This window comes from Festucalex cinctus, chromosome 13 (genome assembly GCF_051991245.1).
Source record: "Festucalex cinctus isolate MCC-2025b chromosome 13, RoL_Fcin_1.0, whole genome shotgun sequence".
Lineage (NCBI taxonomy): Eukaryota > Metazoa > Chordata > Actinopteri > Syngnathiformes > Syngnathidae > Festucalex > Festucalex cinctus.
The window spans coordinates 9,271,527-9,286,553 of NC_135423.1; the positions used below are offsets into that span (position 1 = coordinate 9,271,527).

The following is a 15,027-nucleotide window of genomic DNA, read 5'->3' on the forward strand; positions in this document are numbered from 1 at the left end:
GTGCGCCACACCTCCAGCCGCTTGACACTTCGTAGGTTGAGAACTTGATAGGACGCCATCGAAGGTCAGGTTGAAAGCGGATGGCTGCACAAAGCTGATCGACCATTCAAATAAAAGCCCGTGGACCCGCGGTGATAAATGCAACAGTGCCCTCTGCTGTCAACTTTGTGTTAGTGAATCAGTTGGTGCGCACCCGGGGATATTTGAGTCATTTAGGATTTTCAGAAGTAAACATTGGTAACTTATTTTTTATGTTAATACATTTAAAAACACATTTCTAAAGGTATTCATTTTGTATGTCTCAATATAACTATTGTCACGGTTTTCCCATTATATTGTATTGTTGTACTTGTGTGACATTGCACTAGCTTACCTGTGTCATCTTCAACAGGTGCACACACTTGGGCTCCATAATTTGAAAAAGCATTTTGAGTTCGGCGCATTTGGCCGTGCCCGTTTTTAAAGGCTTGCCCTTTCCGCAGGCTTTGGAGGATGCAACTTATTTACCATATTAGCTTTTTATGCAAAAAGTTCATAATAGTACAGATCTTGCATTGCGTTCGTACACAAAATTCTACAATCACCAAATCTTCATTATGAGGCTAGCGAGTGAAAATATGCCTGTAACGTTGCAAGAATAAAGGAGCCACAAGAGTGCGCCGCAACAGCACAAACACGAACCATTTGAAGCTCAACGCTTTTTATTTTTGATCAAACACGTTTACATTAGTTGAACGTTTTAAACTAAAAAGAAAAAATACATATTACCCCTAGCAAAAAGTATGGAATCACCAGTCTTGGACGAGCACTCACTCAGACCTTTTGTTCTGTAGATCAAACTCAGATAAAAAGCATGAAACAGCCGTAAGGTCATTCCAAAGTGCAACATCTTGGCTTTCAGAAACACTAAAAGAAATGAAGAAAAAACATTGTGCTGGTCAGTAAATGTTATTTTTATAGAGCAAGAGCAGGGAAATAAATATGGAATCACTCCATTCTGAGGAAAAAAAATATATGGAATCACTCCATTTAGAGCAGAAAATAAGGACACACCGAGTCAATTTCCTTTCCTTAATTGGGCACCTGCCTCAAATTACATATGCTCGTTAGTCAGCAGTTAAACAGAGCAGTTATCATACCTTGGAGGGCTACTGGACCAAATGAATTGACAAAAATCATGGCTCCAACAAGGGAGATGTCGCTTGAGACCAAAGACAGGATCATCAAACTTCTTGAAGAAGGTAACTACACGGATGGTTGCCAAAGATGTGGGCTGTTCACAGTCAGCTGTATCGAAGATCTGGACCAAGTACAAACAGCATGGAAAGGTTGGTCAAGTCAAGCGCACTGGTAGACCGAGGAAGACATCTAAGCGTCAAGACAAACAACTAAAGGCCATATGTCTCGAAAACAGAAAATACACAACTAGACAAATGAAGAAGAAATGGGAGGAAGCTAGAGGCAATGTATGTGACAGAACTCTGCAAAATCGCTTAAGGCGAATGGCAGCTTCTGGTCATGAAGGCCGCGTCATGGCTCCGTGCTCAGAAGGGTAGGGATTAAAAAAATAAATAAATAAATAAATAAGACAGATCACCTCACCTTTGAGACTTGAAATTTTGTTCTGTCCGCAAGTACCCGGTGATGTTTTTATTTTCTGTTTTAGCACTGAGCGTGGTGGCGTGCATGAAAAATCTTCGTCAAACACAGAAGAAACCATCCCACACTTTTGCGTTTGTTGGCTTCTCAAAATCACTCTCACCGAAATTACATGTTAAAAAAAAATGTATTTAACGCACTTATACAGTGTATTAATTCTCAAATGGTCCCTTAAATTTGTTTCTCATAAATTGTCCAAGTCTGAATTGACATCTTTTGAGGATTTTATTTCTGAGGTATGTAAGTGTATTGCTGCCACAGCAGAAAATGAAAACTGTTCAGTGTTCTGTCATAATGTGATTTATTTCATTTTTCAATATGCTAAGTTTCACCGTATAACGTGAAAAAAGTTTCACTTTCATGTTTTAACGGGATCAATTTCCAAGTAAGGTGAAAATGTTCAGTTACACATTCGGTAAAACAATTCCTTTCAGTTCTGGTCAGTGGCGGAGGCCTGCGCGTCGTTTGTGGGTCTTCTTTGTATGTATAAATGTTTACTAGCTTCACCACTACAATACTGTACAAAAATAAGTCAATTAATAATCTCACATAGGTTACCTGCCTGTCATCTGAACCAGAAGAAATGTCTTTGATTTTGCTGAGAGAGCTAAAGTCAAACTCGTCAAGTTTTAAAGTGAATATAAAACATTTAAAAATTTATGACGACATTCATAACGTTCTTTCTCTGGTGTGGCAGCAATACGCTTGCGTAATTAGCTGTTTTTGCCATCTTGCTAAACAGTAATGGATACATCTGCTGATTAGTTCTACATCAATAGAACTTTGCTTTTTGAGCATATGAAAATAATAAGGAATTAAAACGTGTGTGAAATGTTTAAATGTTGATTTACATCCAGCACACTGCAGCTTGGAACCAAAATAGTGGATGTTAGTGCCGAAACAATTACTATCCAGCAAGTGTGCAGCATCTCAGGAGTCAATTGGACATGTTTGCTGCCCTCTGTTGATGGTCAGCAAACACTACTACGTTAAAATTGTGCTTCACTGTTTTGTATGTCTTTTGATTCATAAAAATGAATTGTGTGATTCGTGATAAAAATGATTTTTGTGTGAGTACTTCTGTTGCTCCTAGAGCAATTCACTGATAGGAAATCCGCTTGATGTCAGGTTGATGATACTAATGTACAATTTTCTTCAATATGCTTTTAATAGCCTTTGACAGTATCACAAATGCATTCACATACAATTTCAAGAATGAGTACAAAGTCATCACTTTCAAAACGTGCCATTTTATTATGCAATAAAGTCAAATCACACACGTAAAATATGACAGCCTAAAACATTTCCCACCGGCATCCAAAGATTTTTGCTCCGCCCAAAGTCTTTGTGACACAAAATTCTGCTGCACAGGTTACAACAGACTACAAGCACATTGTTACGATGCACACTAATGACAAATACATGCAGAGTTAAAAGTGACATCATGCACATAGTGAGCTTTACCCCCTGTAGAAAGCGGAGCATGCAAAGTTTGAAAGTGTCCCTGGTGTCGGCAGGAAGAACGACAAATGCTCTTAAGACACAGCAGCAGCTTTAACAGGACCGACAGACACTTTGTGGTGACAGCAGAGGAAATACACGAGCACAACTCTGAGGCTCCGATCTCTCAACCCGTAGATGACAGAACTCAGACATCGGGGCAGGAGGAAAAAGCACACAAACAGAACAGTCTGGACCCGTATGAAAACCACCCGGCTCAACAAAAGTGCTAAAGGTGCCACTATGATGGTGTAGAGCACCGCCATGAGGCTGAGGCTGAGCTGCGCCATGTGCAGCAGTAGCGTGTTCCGAGCTTTACGGGCAGAGTCTTTGTCTGTGGCTGCCGATCTGGCTGACAAGACGACACCCACATAGCTGAAAAGAATACTCAAGCTTGCCAAGATGAACACCAAACATGCATAAATGTTGTTGTACAGTTCAAAAATGGGTAAGACGAAAATGGTAAATGTGTTACACAGCTGTGTCATTTGTAGACTCTCCAGCTGGTCAAACGGAAACATCATCAATAAAAGCCCCTGAATGAGAGCATTTAAAAAACAAAAGCTCCACACGGTAAGCACGGCCCACGCCGTATTCCTGATGGTGACGACGGAGGCGTGTCTGAGAGGGTGGCACACAGCCACATATCTCTCCAGCGACATTACCACCAGCACCAGAGGAGATATTCTGCTGAGGAGAATGCCCAGCACGGTGAGCACGCCGCACGCGGGATACGTGAGGGTCATGCGACCGAGGGTCAGCAAATACATCAGTTGGCTGGTGGTCAGGTGCAGCGTGTCTGCAAGCAGCAGGTTGTACAGCAGGATGTAGCGCGACGTCTCCCGGAAGGCACGTTTACTTCTCAAGGTGAACAGCATCACCCCGTTGACGCAGAGGAACGTCAAGCAGCAGGAGACGGTGAAGGTGGCGCCCGCCACTCGCTCCATCAGGCTCAGTCTGGCGGTCACGTTGGACAGCGACAACACTTGCATCAGTGTGGAAAACACAGCATCAAAAATAAATAAATAAAATAAAATACAAATAAAAAAGCACAGTTGTAAATGTTGAGTCACAACGTACCAACTGCGCGCCGGCCGGTCGGACCTCCGCGCTTTATATGCTTGTAAGATCCATGTTGATGCATCTGGTAACCATGCAACACCGCCCCCAGCAAGCCAAGCCCCCATCCCTCGACAGCACAACACGGAGCACGGAAAGTCAACAGAGAGGCATCATGGGGACAAATACCAGATTAACATTTGATTGACATGGGGGGGAAAAAATCCAAAACACTTCACTTGTAGGTGAGTTGGCCAGACTGGCAGACTACTGTTGTTATGCTCACTTTCCAAAACTTGCCCAAAACTATGAATTCACCGACACAAAGACAAGACCAAGACTTCTGGAAGTCGAGAGTTATAGACCGTGACAAGACCAAGATCAAGACAGGCTGAGGCCAGGAGAACACCAAGACTGAGACAAGCTTAGACCAGGACAAGAACAAAGGTGTCGGTCATTACGTGGTTAGTTACACATGACATAAAGGTATTTGTTGTTTTAGTAAGTGTGTGTTTCATAGTATCACAGTCATGAACAGGATCCGACATTTGGGTAGAGGCCCTGTCGAGCCAATACGAAGCAAGTTGTGGTGACCCCTCCACAATTGATTTCAAACAACACTTAACGAAATTAGCAATTAGAACATGTCAGCCCACCAGTGGATGAAGTACAGAAGCGTGTCGTCATCTTAGTGGCTAAAATGATCGCCAGTAGGCGAGTAAGGCAACCGCATTTTGTCGAAGTGGACAAAACTATGACTGTAACAGTGATTCTCATCCACGGTCCTCGAGTACCACGATCCAGCCTGTTTTCCATGCATTTCTCCTACAGCCAACACAGGTGTTCAAATGATCAGCTAATCAGCAAGCTCTGCGTGAAGCCTGATAACGATCCTCAGCTGTGCTGGCTGAGGGAGACATGGAAAACAGGCTGGATAGGGGTACTCGAGGACCGTGATAGAGAAGCAGTGCAGTGTACAGTATGTACCATTTCATGTCATCGTTCATTAGCAAAACTCTATGCTGAGTGATGTACGTTATATTACATGTGCTTTTGACGGAAAGGTCAACTTTGGACTGAACTTTGTGTCGATTACATCAGCGGTTGTTGTTGTTGTTGTTTGGACTTTTCTTAATTAAGTGCTTGGCTTCATTTGTTTTAATCTGGTGTGCGCGTAACCAACCACCTTGTTTTCAACACCCCTGCCCAAGTCCCCAAAAGGCTCATTTAGGCGTATTAATAATTCATAATGTTTTCAAAAAATGTTGATATGTTTAATGAGTCCTGTGGGTGTTGTTTTGCGTGTGTTTGTCTGTGGGGACATAAGTTGAAAAGACAGAAAACTTTGTCAGATAAAATTGCCTTATGGCTAACTTTTCATACTTCAGTTCCTGTCTTTTTGGGCACCTGTCGGTTGCTAGCAATCAAATCGATTTATGCTTTCTTTCCAATTCCCCCTACAGCTTGGTTGCTGAAAAAACAATAATTAAAAGTAACAAAAAGGTAATGGTAAATGGGCTGGATTTTATTCAACGCTTTATCTTGATAAATTGAAAATGGGCTGCATTTTATTGAGCGCTTTATCTCCACCATATGATGCCCAAAGTGCTTTACAAACCCTCACATTCATGCATTCACACTAACATTCATACACCAGAAGTACCAGTTAACATATGTTACCGTATTTCCCTCTTGCAATTTAACTTCTGCCACAAATTGAAATCAAATACTGCTGGACACAAATATATGCATTGACAAAGTGCAAAATTAAAACTTTGGTTTCTTTTTTCTAACTTTGTTTTAACAAAAAAAAAATAATAAAAAATTTACTTGTATTCCTCAACGTATGACCAAAACAAACGTCCCCTCACATTTTGGTTTTGGTGTAGGAAGTGAGATGTGTGCTTGTCATCCCCTCCAACTCTCTGCTGATTTTCTCACAAGTACTGTGAAACAAATGGCAGTGGCTATTTTGCAGTGTCCGGCAACTTTCCTGCTCGCGTTATTTTGCCATGAACAGCTCTGATTGGACAATTCCCGGAGTGAGAAATTTTGCATGCATGCGTGTATTGCTCAAAACGTAACAGCATCAATTGGGTGCAATTCAGCAATTATTAATTAATTAATTAAACGCAAATTACTTTTGTTTTATCTAAAGTCCCGTCGGGGTGTCTTTTTTTTTTTAAGCGAAATTTACCACCGAACACACCAACTGGAGTCACCCCGCTCATTTTGGCACAACAGGCGTAGGATATGCCGCGTGTTGACCTCATCACTGACCTGCGCAGCCTTCAATGTAACCATCCGCGGTTACGTTCAAGGCTCAAGTGCGATTGAAAAAAATGTGCGATTAATATGCGTTAATACGTGATTAATGCGACATTTTTCTGTGATTAATTTATCTATTAACGCTTTAACTTTGACAGCCCTAATATATATGTAATGACTGCGCTCTTCATAAATTGCACAAAGATCTTAACTAAGGAAGTGGAATGTTTACAATAGAGTGTGGAAATAAAGAGCTCCAAATCTATATCTTGGCCAACAACGCTCTTGCTTTAATCATCAAAGACCAAATGTATGAATGTAGTGTTGTTGAAGAATGTAGTGCGTGCTACACACCACTAGATGTCAGCGGCAATCCTTAAGCCTCATTTGAAAATCAATAAATCAAACACATTTGAGTTAAATATGACACCTGTATATTAAGAAATTCCTCAAACCATAAGATTGATCTTAATTTCATCAATCAATTTCCTCAGTAAATAAAACGACGTATGATCAGGCGATTTTCAGTTACAGAACAAATTGAAAAGAGACAGAAGGGGGTGAAGTGAAGCCGATTCATCACGATAAAATAGACCATTCATGGCAGGCCAAAAGGTTCTCACTCCGGGAATTGTCCAATCAGAGCTGTTCATGGCAAAATAACGCGAGCAGGAAAGTTGCCGGACACTGCAAAATAGCCACTGCCATTTGTATAACAGTATCCTGTGAGAAAATCAGCAGAGTTTGTTGGACGTTTGTTTTGGTCATACATTGAGGAATATAAGTACAGTCTTTTTTTCTTTTCTTTTTTTAAACAAAGTTAGAAAAAAGAAACCAAATTTTTAATTTTGCACTTAATCAATGCATATATTTGTATCCAGCAGTATTTGATTTGTGACAGATGTTATATTGCAAGAGGGAAATACGGTTACTTATGTTAACTGGTACTTCTTGTGTATGAATGTTTGTGTGAATGCATGAATGTGAGGGTTTGTAAAGCACTTTGGACATCATATGGTGGAGATAAAGCGCTGAATAAAATGCAGCCCATTTATCATTACCTTTTTGTTACTTTTAATTATTGTTTTCTTTAGCAACCAAGCTGTGGGGGGAATTGGAAGGAAAGCTTAAATCGATTTGATTGCTAGCAACTGACAGGTGCACAAAAAGACAGGAACTGAAGTATGAAAAGTTAGTCATAACGTCATTGTGTCTGACAAAGTTTTCTGTCTTTTCAACTTGTGTCCCCACAGACAAACACACGCAAAACAACACCCACAGGACTCATTAAACATATCAACATTTTTTGAAAATATTATGAATTATTAATACGCCTAAATGAGCCTTTTGGGGACTCGGCCAGGGGTGTTGAAAACAAGGTGTGTGGTCACACGCACACCAGACGAAGACAAATGAAGCCAAGCACTTAATTAAGAAAAGTCCAAACAACAACAACAACAACAACAACAACAACAACCGCTGATGTAATCGACACAAAGTTCAGTCCAAAGTTGACTTTTCCATCAAAAGCACATGTAATATAACGTAAACCATTCAGCATAGAGTTTTGCTAGTGAACGATGACATGCAATGGCTAGAAATGGTACATACTGTATACTGTAGTGTTGTTAAGGCACTGGTTCTCTACCCCTATCCCGCCTGTTTTCCATGGCTCCCTCAACCAGCACAGCTGAGGATTGTTGTCAGGCTTCACGCAGAGCTTGCTGATAAACTGATCATTTGAAACACCTGTGTTGGCTGTAGGAGAAATGCATGGAAAACAGGCTGGATCGTGGTACTCGAGGACCGTGGTTGAGAATCACTGTTACAGTCATAGTTTTGTCCACTTCGACAAAATGCGGTTGCCTTACTCGCCTACTGGCGATCATTTTAGCCACTAAGATGACGACAAGCTTCTCTACTTCATCCACTGGTGGGCTGACATGTTCTAATTGCTAATTTCGTTAAGTGTTGTTTGAAATCAATTGTGGAGGGGTCACCACAACTTGCTTCGTATTGGCTCGACAGGGCCTCTACCCAAATGTCGGATCCTGTTCATGACTGTGATACTAAGAAACACACACTTACTAAAACAACAAATACCTTTATGTCATGTGTAACTAACCGCGTAATGACCGACACCTTTGTTCTTGTCCTGGTCTAAGCTTGTCTCAGTCTTGGTGTTCTCCTGGCCTCAGCCTGTCTTGATCTTGGTCTTGTCACGGTCTATAACTCTCGACTTCCAGAAGTCTTGGTCTTGTCTTTGTGTCGGTGAATTCATAGTTTTGGGCAAGTTTTGGAAAGTGAGCATAACAACAGTAGTCTGCCAGTCTGGCCAACTCACCTACAAGTGAAGTGTTTTGGATTTTTTTTCCCCCCATGTCAATCAAATGTTAATCTGGTATTTGTCCCCATGATGCCTCTCTGTTGACTTTCCGTGCTCCGTGTTGTGCTGTCGAGGGATGGGGGCTTGGCTTGCTGGGGGCGGTGTTGCATGGTTACCAGATGCATCAACATGGATCTTACAAGCATATAAAGCGCGGAGGTCCGACCGGCCGGCGCGCAGTTGGTACGTTGTGACTCAACATTTACAACTGTGCTTTTTTATTTGTATTTTATTTTATTTATTTATTTTTGATGCTGTGTTTTCCACACTGATGCAAGCGTTGTCGCCGTCCAACGTGACCGCCAGACTGAGCCTGATGGAGCGAGTGGCGGGCGCCACCTTCACCGTCTCCTGCTGCTTGACGTTCCTCTGCGTCAACGGGGTGATGCTGTTCACCTTGAGAAGTAAACGTGCCTTCCGGGAGACGTCGCGCTACATCCTGCTGTACAACCTGCTGCTTGCAGACACGCTGCACCTGACCACCAGCCAACTGATGTATTTGCTGACCATCGGTCGCATGACCCTCACGTATCCTGCGTGTGGCGTGCTCACCGTGCTGGCCATTCTCCTTAGCAGGATATCTCCTCTGGTGCTGGCGGTAATGTCGCTGGAGAGATATGTGGCTGTGTGCCATCCACTCAGACACTCCTCCATCATCACCATCAGGAATACGGCGTGGGCCATGCTTGCCGTGTGGAGCTTTTGTTTTTTAAATGCTCTCATTCAGGGGCTTTTATTGATGATGTTTCCGTTTGACCAGCTGAAGAGTCTACAAATGACACAGCTGTGTAACACACTTGCCATTTTCGTCTTGCCCGTTTCTGAACTGTACAACAACATTTCTGCATGTTTGGTGTTCATCTTGGCAAGCTTGAGTATTCTTTTCAGCTATGTGGGTGTCGTCTTGTCAGCCAGATCGGCAGCCACAGACAAAGACTCTGCCCATAAAGCTCGGAACACGCTACTGCTGCACATGGCGCAGCTCTGCCTAAGCCTCATGGCGGTGCTCTACACCATCATAGTGGCACCTTTTGCACTTTTATTGAGCCGCTTGGTTTTCATACGGGTCCAGACTGTTCTGTTTGTGTGCTTTTTCCTCCTGCCCCGATGTCTGAGTTCTGTCATCTACGGGTTGAGAGATCGGAGCCTCAGAGTTGTGCTCGTGTATTTCCTCTGCTGTCACCACAAAGTGTCTGTCGGTCCTGTTAAAGCTGCTGCTGTGTCTTAAGAGCATTTGTCGTTCTTCCTGCCGACACCAGGGACACTTTCAAACTTTGCATGCTCCGCTTTCTACAGGGGGTAAAGCTCACTATGTGCATGATGTCACTTTTAACTCTGCATGTATTTGTCATTAGTGTGCATCGTAACAATGTGCTTGTAGTCTGTTGTAACCTGTGCAGCAGAAAGCTTCAGAATTTTGTGTAACAAAGACTTTGAGCGGAGCAAAATTCTTTGGATGCCGGTGGGAAATGTTTTAGGCTGTCATATTTTACGTGTGTGATCTGACTATTGCATAATAAAATGGCACGTTTTGAAAGTGATTATTTTGTACTCATTCTTGAAATTGTATGTGAATGCATTTTGTGAAGAATGAACTTGTGATACTACAAAAGGCTATTAAAAGTGGAATGAAGAAAATTGTAAATACATACGAGTATATAATATGATTATAATTTTTTTGCCACTTCCGCCTGAAATGCTGAATGTTTTAGTTGGCAACCAAAATATTCCTTTACCAATACAAATACTACTACCACTACCACCACCACTACTACTACTCATAATAATAATAATAATAATAATAATAATAATAAATAATCATACATCTATTTTACATATATTGACTATGTGCCTGCTGTAGTTGCGGCCCTGAATGTATTCTGAAGTATACAGTACTCGCTCAATGGACAATAAAAAGATAATCAATTCGGAAGAATTTAGAATGCTGAAAAAAATAAAATACAAAAATCAATAAGATCGCAGTAAACAGCATTGTTGAAGAATCTCACCTGTGTTATTGATTCTAGTTCCTGCTGATTTTACTTCACCTGCCACGCCAACAGGGGGCAGCATAGTTCATTGAGAGATGAGACACTGACCACCCCTGACAACTTTTTCATAGATAGACTTGTATTCTCGTAACATTTATCACTTTATTGGCATACTACATTTTTGTTACCTGTGTTGCCTTATTTGATTAGTTTCTTACAATATTGAAAAATAAAATTGAGAAATAAAACTTATTCTACTACTTGATTATCACAAAACATTTGTTAGGAGAAAAAAAACAGTTCCAAAAATATCTGCTCATGCTGCTGCTAAAAAAAAACGATAGGATATAAGACTACTTTGCTGCAAATTATATAATTGTATTATACTAATATATAATATTTTTAAATTGATATTTGCAAGACTATTTACTTTCTAATGTAACTGATTATTTAATTTAGCATTTTCAAAAAGAAAGTCCTACAATAAAAAAAATATTTGTTGGTATTTCTTATAGTATCAGTTTCACACTAAACAGTCACACAGCCAAGAGAACTCAAATGAGTTTTAAAGGGTGTGGGAAATGTCACAAACCGAAATAGAACAAAGCAAAAAAAGTAACAATTAGCAAAGTGATGGAAATGTTACTGAAACAATGAGGAAACCAAATACGGTTTCTAATCAAGATGTTTCGAGCAGATGTTCAGAACGATACACAAAGCAATTCCAGCATACAGCTTGCAGCGTCCACCCTAGTTGTGTCATAAAATGAGACGAAATAAACTAAACAATTTGTCTCGTCATCTGATACAATTTATAGAGTTAAAAAAAAAAAAGTAGATTTTATTTTTGTCTTCGTCAAGGTGACGCAGTCGCCTTAGCGAAGAATGAACTTGTGATACTATGGACCAGCTGCCACTGCTTGAAACCGGGACCCTTGTTTGAAACCCAAACCCTGGTTCTTGAAACTCTAGTGTAAACCATGAACCAAGTCTTGAAACCTTACTCCTGGCATTATGATCCTCATTGTTTGTGTTTTCAGATGAATGACTTCATCGCTCAACAATTTCCAAGTGAATTTGATACTATCTGGAAAAATGACATCCCACCAGCAACATTCAGCATGCCCCCACCCCGTATGAAAGCAAACCACATAATGATCATAGTGTTAAGTTGTGTTTTATTAGCTCGCCGCAGGCTCCCCAAGTGGCGGCAGCATCAATCTTGGGGAACCGTTCATGCCAAACTATTTGTGACCTCACTTGACTTTCAGCCATAGTGCGACAGAATCACCATGGTACAGTGGTGACACTTTTTCTATTGCTTGAATGGGACAAAGCAGACAAATGCACAAATCCAAAATGAAAACACTCGCAAGGAGCATGGAGCAGATGTAATTATGTTGAACTGAGATGAGGAACTTCATCTTGCCAGGCCATAACTATTAAATATTTAAAAATTCGGTGCCACCACCAAAAACAGCCTATTTCTTTACAATCTCTTATGTTTTGATATTCTTAGTTGTGTGAATGCATCTTATTTCGTCATTTTTGACATTCAACTAATTCTACATTTCCCAAGTGAAACAAAACCATTTCAATTTCAACATGTTCCAAGAATTCACACTTCGTGAGCTATAATTTTTCTTATTCCAAACATTTACCATTTTCCCACAATTCAACATTTTTCACTCCCTAAATCCCCATTCATTTCCAATGAGACATTCAACAATTTGTTATCATTCTACATTCAAAATGTTCAGATTATTCAGTTCACCTGGGGAATTATTTCCAACATTCTCACAAACCAAAAATTCCACATTTTTCACTCATTTATTGCACATTTTCACCAATATCATCTCACCTAGTTCCATATAATTAAATATAATTCTGCATCATTCAATCCATGCAGTTTAACCACGACCATTCAAGTTCATTCATTCTTTAATAATAAATAATTCATTGCCATTTGACTTCAACTAATTAATCTTAATCTTTCAACAACATTCCACCACATTCAATATGATTTCACATTTCTAGTTTTTCATTCAGCATTTCAGCATTCACAAACAATTTCCCCAGAAACTGCTTCTGCTTAATAAATTTTACAACACAGTGCTAAATTTATTCATAAAAAAAAAAAAGTAACAACAAAATGCTGGGTTTTGGCCAGTGGTGGACACCTCAGTGAACTTGCATCATTCAACAGCGGCGGAATCTGAAGTCGTCACAGATACTTTAGGACTGTCCGTAATAAAAAAAAAACTGTTTGAAAGGGTAACAGCACACACTCATTCATTTAGAAAGAGTTTAGACCACTTTACGCACGCACACACAGAGACGGCTCAGAGCCAAAAGTCGCTTCCATCGGGGCTTACTTGGTCAGTGTGTCAAAGTTTACCGTCACTCGTTAGTCCGCCAGCCAAACATGAGTCCGTCACGGACTGGTGGTGACACGGTGTAAGTGCCCACCACTGGTTTTAGGGGGGCTGCAATGGATTAATGACATCAACGCAAAACACGCACACACAGACACGGGCAGACACAGTGAGGCCGTGTGAACCACTAGACAATTCCTTCCAGCAGAATGCATCTAGCACAACAACGTCACAACATATCAGCCAGTGGAACTCAACGGACCTTTGCTTGCTTTAGTGGCACATTCGGCCCAAACCGCAAATCCAACTCGGATCGGCGAGAACAATGCTGAAGTTATGGGTTCAAGAATGGAGAGGAATAACAAAAAGTGGCTTATCCGGCTTTCGAGGTGGCGGTGTTGAACAATTTTGTACACGGGATCAAGTCATGTCACTGGAGCCGGAATGAGTACTCAAGTAATGAAGTACTTAACTCATTCACTGCCTTTGACGGAAAAAGACGTCAAATGATGCAATGCATTTTTGCTGGGCTGGCAGTGAATGTGTTAAGTACTAAAGCATGTTTTGGAACTGTGACTAAAAATCTCAAGATTATGCTGGTTTTATAGTTATGTGAAATAGTTATTTTGAATTCACATTGTGTGAAAGTGGCCATTGATGAAGCCATTCTCCACAAAATGTAACCAATTCTGGTTCCAAAAATCCTTTTTCCTGAGTTGCAAGGGCATCAATCAAGCAGGAAGTGGACAAGTACTTGAGTAATGACGTTTGAATGTGCAGCACAACTCTTTGGTCCACTCATTTTGCTAACCTTTCACCTTGTATGTTTTTTTTTTTTTTTTTTTTAATCGCCTGACCTGTGTTGTGCACAAAATTGTGAAAAAAATGAAAAAATATGGATGATGTGCAACCTTTAAGAAGCAAAAGACGATTTCTAGGGGTTCTTCAAAGACCAGCTTTTTTTTTGTTTCTTTTTTACGCCATTTAAACTTGTTAATAACTGAGTACTTTGTGTTTGCGAAGCCACAGGGCGCGAGTGACAAAGCGCAGCATGTGTTTCTCATTGCCGCCCAACAAGATGACGATGTCGTGTCCCTTTAACTGGCCCGGCATCGCGCACGTGAGTCCATCACAACCACATGCTCCAGTCGCACTCATCAACTCCACCACTGTGCACGTTTCAAGACATTTTCCATTCTGCTGGCCGCCATATTGCATGCAGGCAGGACATTTTCCCTAACTCGGGGGTTGTGGTTGATTTAAGAGGCAGCTTCAGTCACTGACACAATCTCACTGTTTTGTTTGCTTGTGAGGCCGCAGGAAGAGTGAGAGGAAGTAAATTGACTTTTTATATAACTTCACTGTACTCCTATTATTTTTCAACGGTACCCCAAAAATGATGCCTTGATAGCGTGAATTTTCTTCCTTTTTGTATTTGAGCTCATGACGCATGTGTCACTTGGTGACATGAAATGTAGTAGCCATGTCCAGCATGGATAGAAAAAGGCTCAGGAAATAGGGCTGAACAACTTCAAGAAATTTTCTGGCAGATATTGCGATTCTGAGGATTCTAACCTCAGTGCCTCAACATTCACTTTCCAAACATGACAAAATGACATCATACCATGAAAATTAATTACTCGAACAGTGCAAAAGACACTAGAGAGATTGTGTGACCGAGGCAGATTTTTTTCAAGGTTTTTAAAATGCTTCTATAAAAATAGACCAACATCTTGTCGCTTCTTTTATTCAAATTTAGAATTTTCTGTTTTTTCTTTTATGTAATGTG

General features: G+C 40.7%; 2 protein-coding genes across 3 annotated transcripts; one reads left to right on the forward strand and one right to left on the reverse strand.

Moving 5' to 3' along the window:
- Positions 1-2,971: 2,971 nt before the first annotated feature.
- On the reverse strand, positions 2,972-4,985 carry LOC144033445 (odorant receptor 131-2-like). 2 transcript variants are annotated; one of them, XM_077541548.1, is made up of 3 exons: positions 4,875-4,985; positions 4,240-4,348; positions 2,972-4,116 (listed from the first exon to the last, which is right to left on the reverse strand). In XM_077541548.1, the coding sequence occupies exon 3, from the start codon at positions 4,104-4,106 to the stop codon at positions 3,195-3,197; it is 912 nt and encodes a 303-aa protein (XP_077397674.1). In that variant the 5' UTR covers positions 4,107-4,116; positions 4,240-4,348; positions 4,875-4,985; the 3' UTR covers positions 2,972-3,194. The 2 variants fall into 2 exon arrangements, with proteins under 2 accessions (XP_077397674.1, XP_077397672.1); XM_077541546.1 differs by lacking the exon at positions 4,875-4,985 and having other exon boundaries at positions 2,972-4,257.
- Positions 4,986-8,308: 3,323 nt separating this feature from the next.
- On the forward strand, positions 8,309-10,294 carry LOC144033414 (odorant receptor 131-2-like). Its single transcript, XM_077541484.1, has 3 exons — positions 8,309-8,419; positions 8,947-9,055; positions 9,179-10,294. The coding sequence occupies exon 3, from the start codon at positions 9,189-9,191 to the stop codon at positions 10,098-10,100; it is 912 nt and encodes a 303-aa protein (XP_077397610.1). The 5' UTR covers positions 8,309-8,419; positions 8,947-9,055; positions 9,179-9,188; the 3' UTR covers positions 10,101-10,294.
- Positions 10,295-15,027: the final 4,733 nt, after the last annotated feature.

Coding starts and splice junctions, on each gene's coding strand:
- LOC144033445 (XM_077541546.1), bottom strand. CDS start 4,151: ATGCAAGTGTTGTCGCTGTCCAACGTGACCGCCAGACTGAGCCTGATG.
- LOC144033414 (XM_077541484.1), top strand. CDS start 9,189: ATGGAGCGAGTGGCGGGCGCCACCTTCACCGTCTCCTGCTGCTTGACG.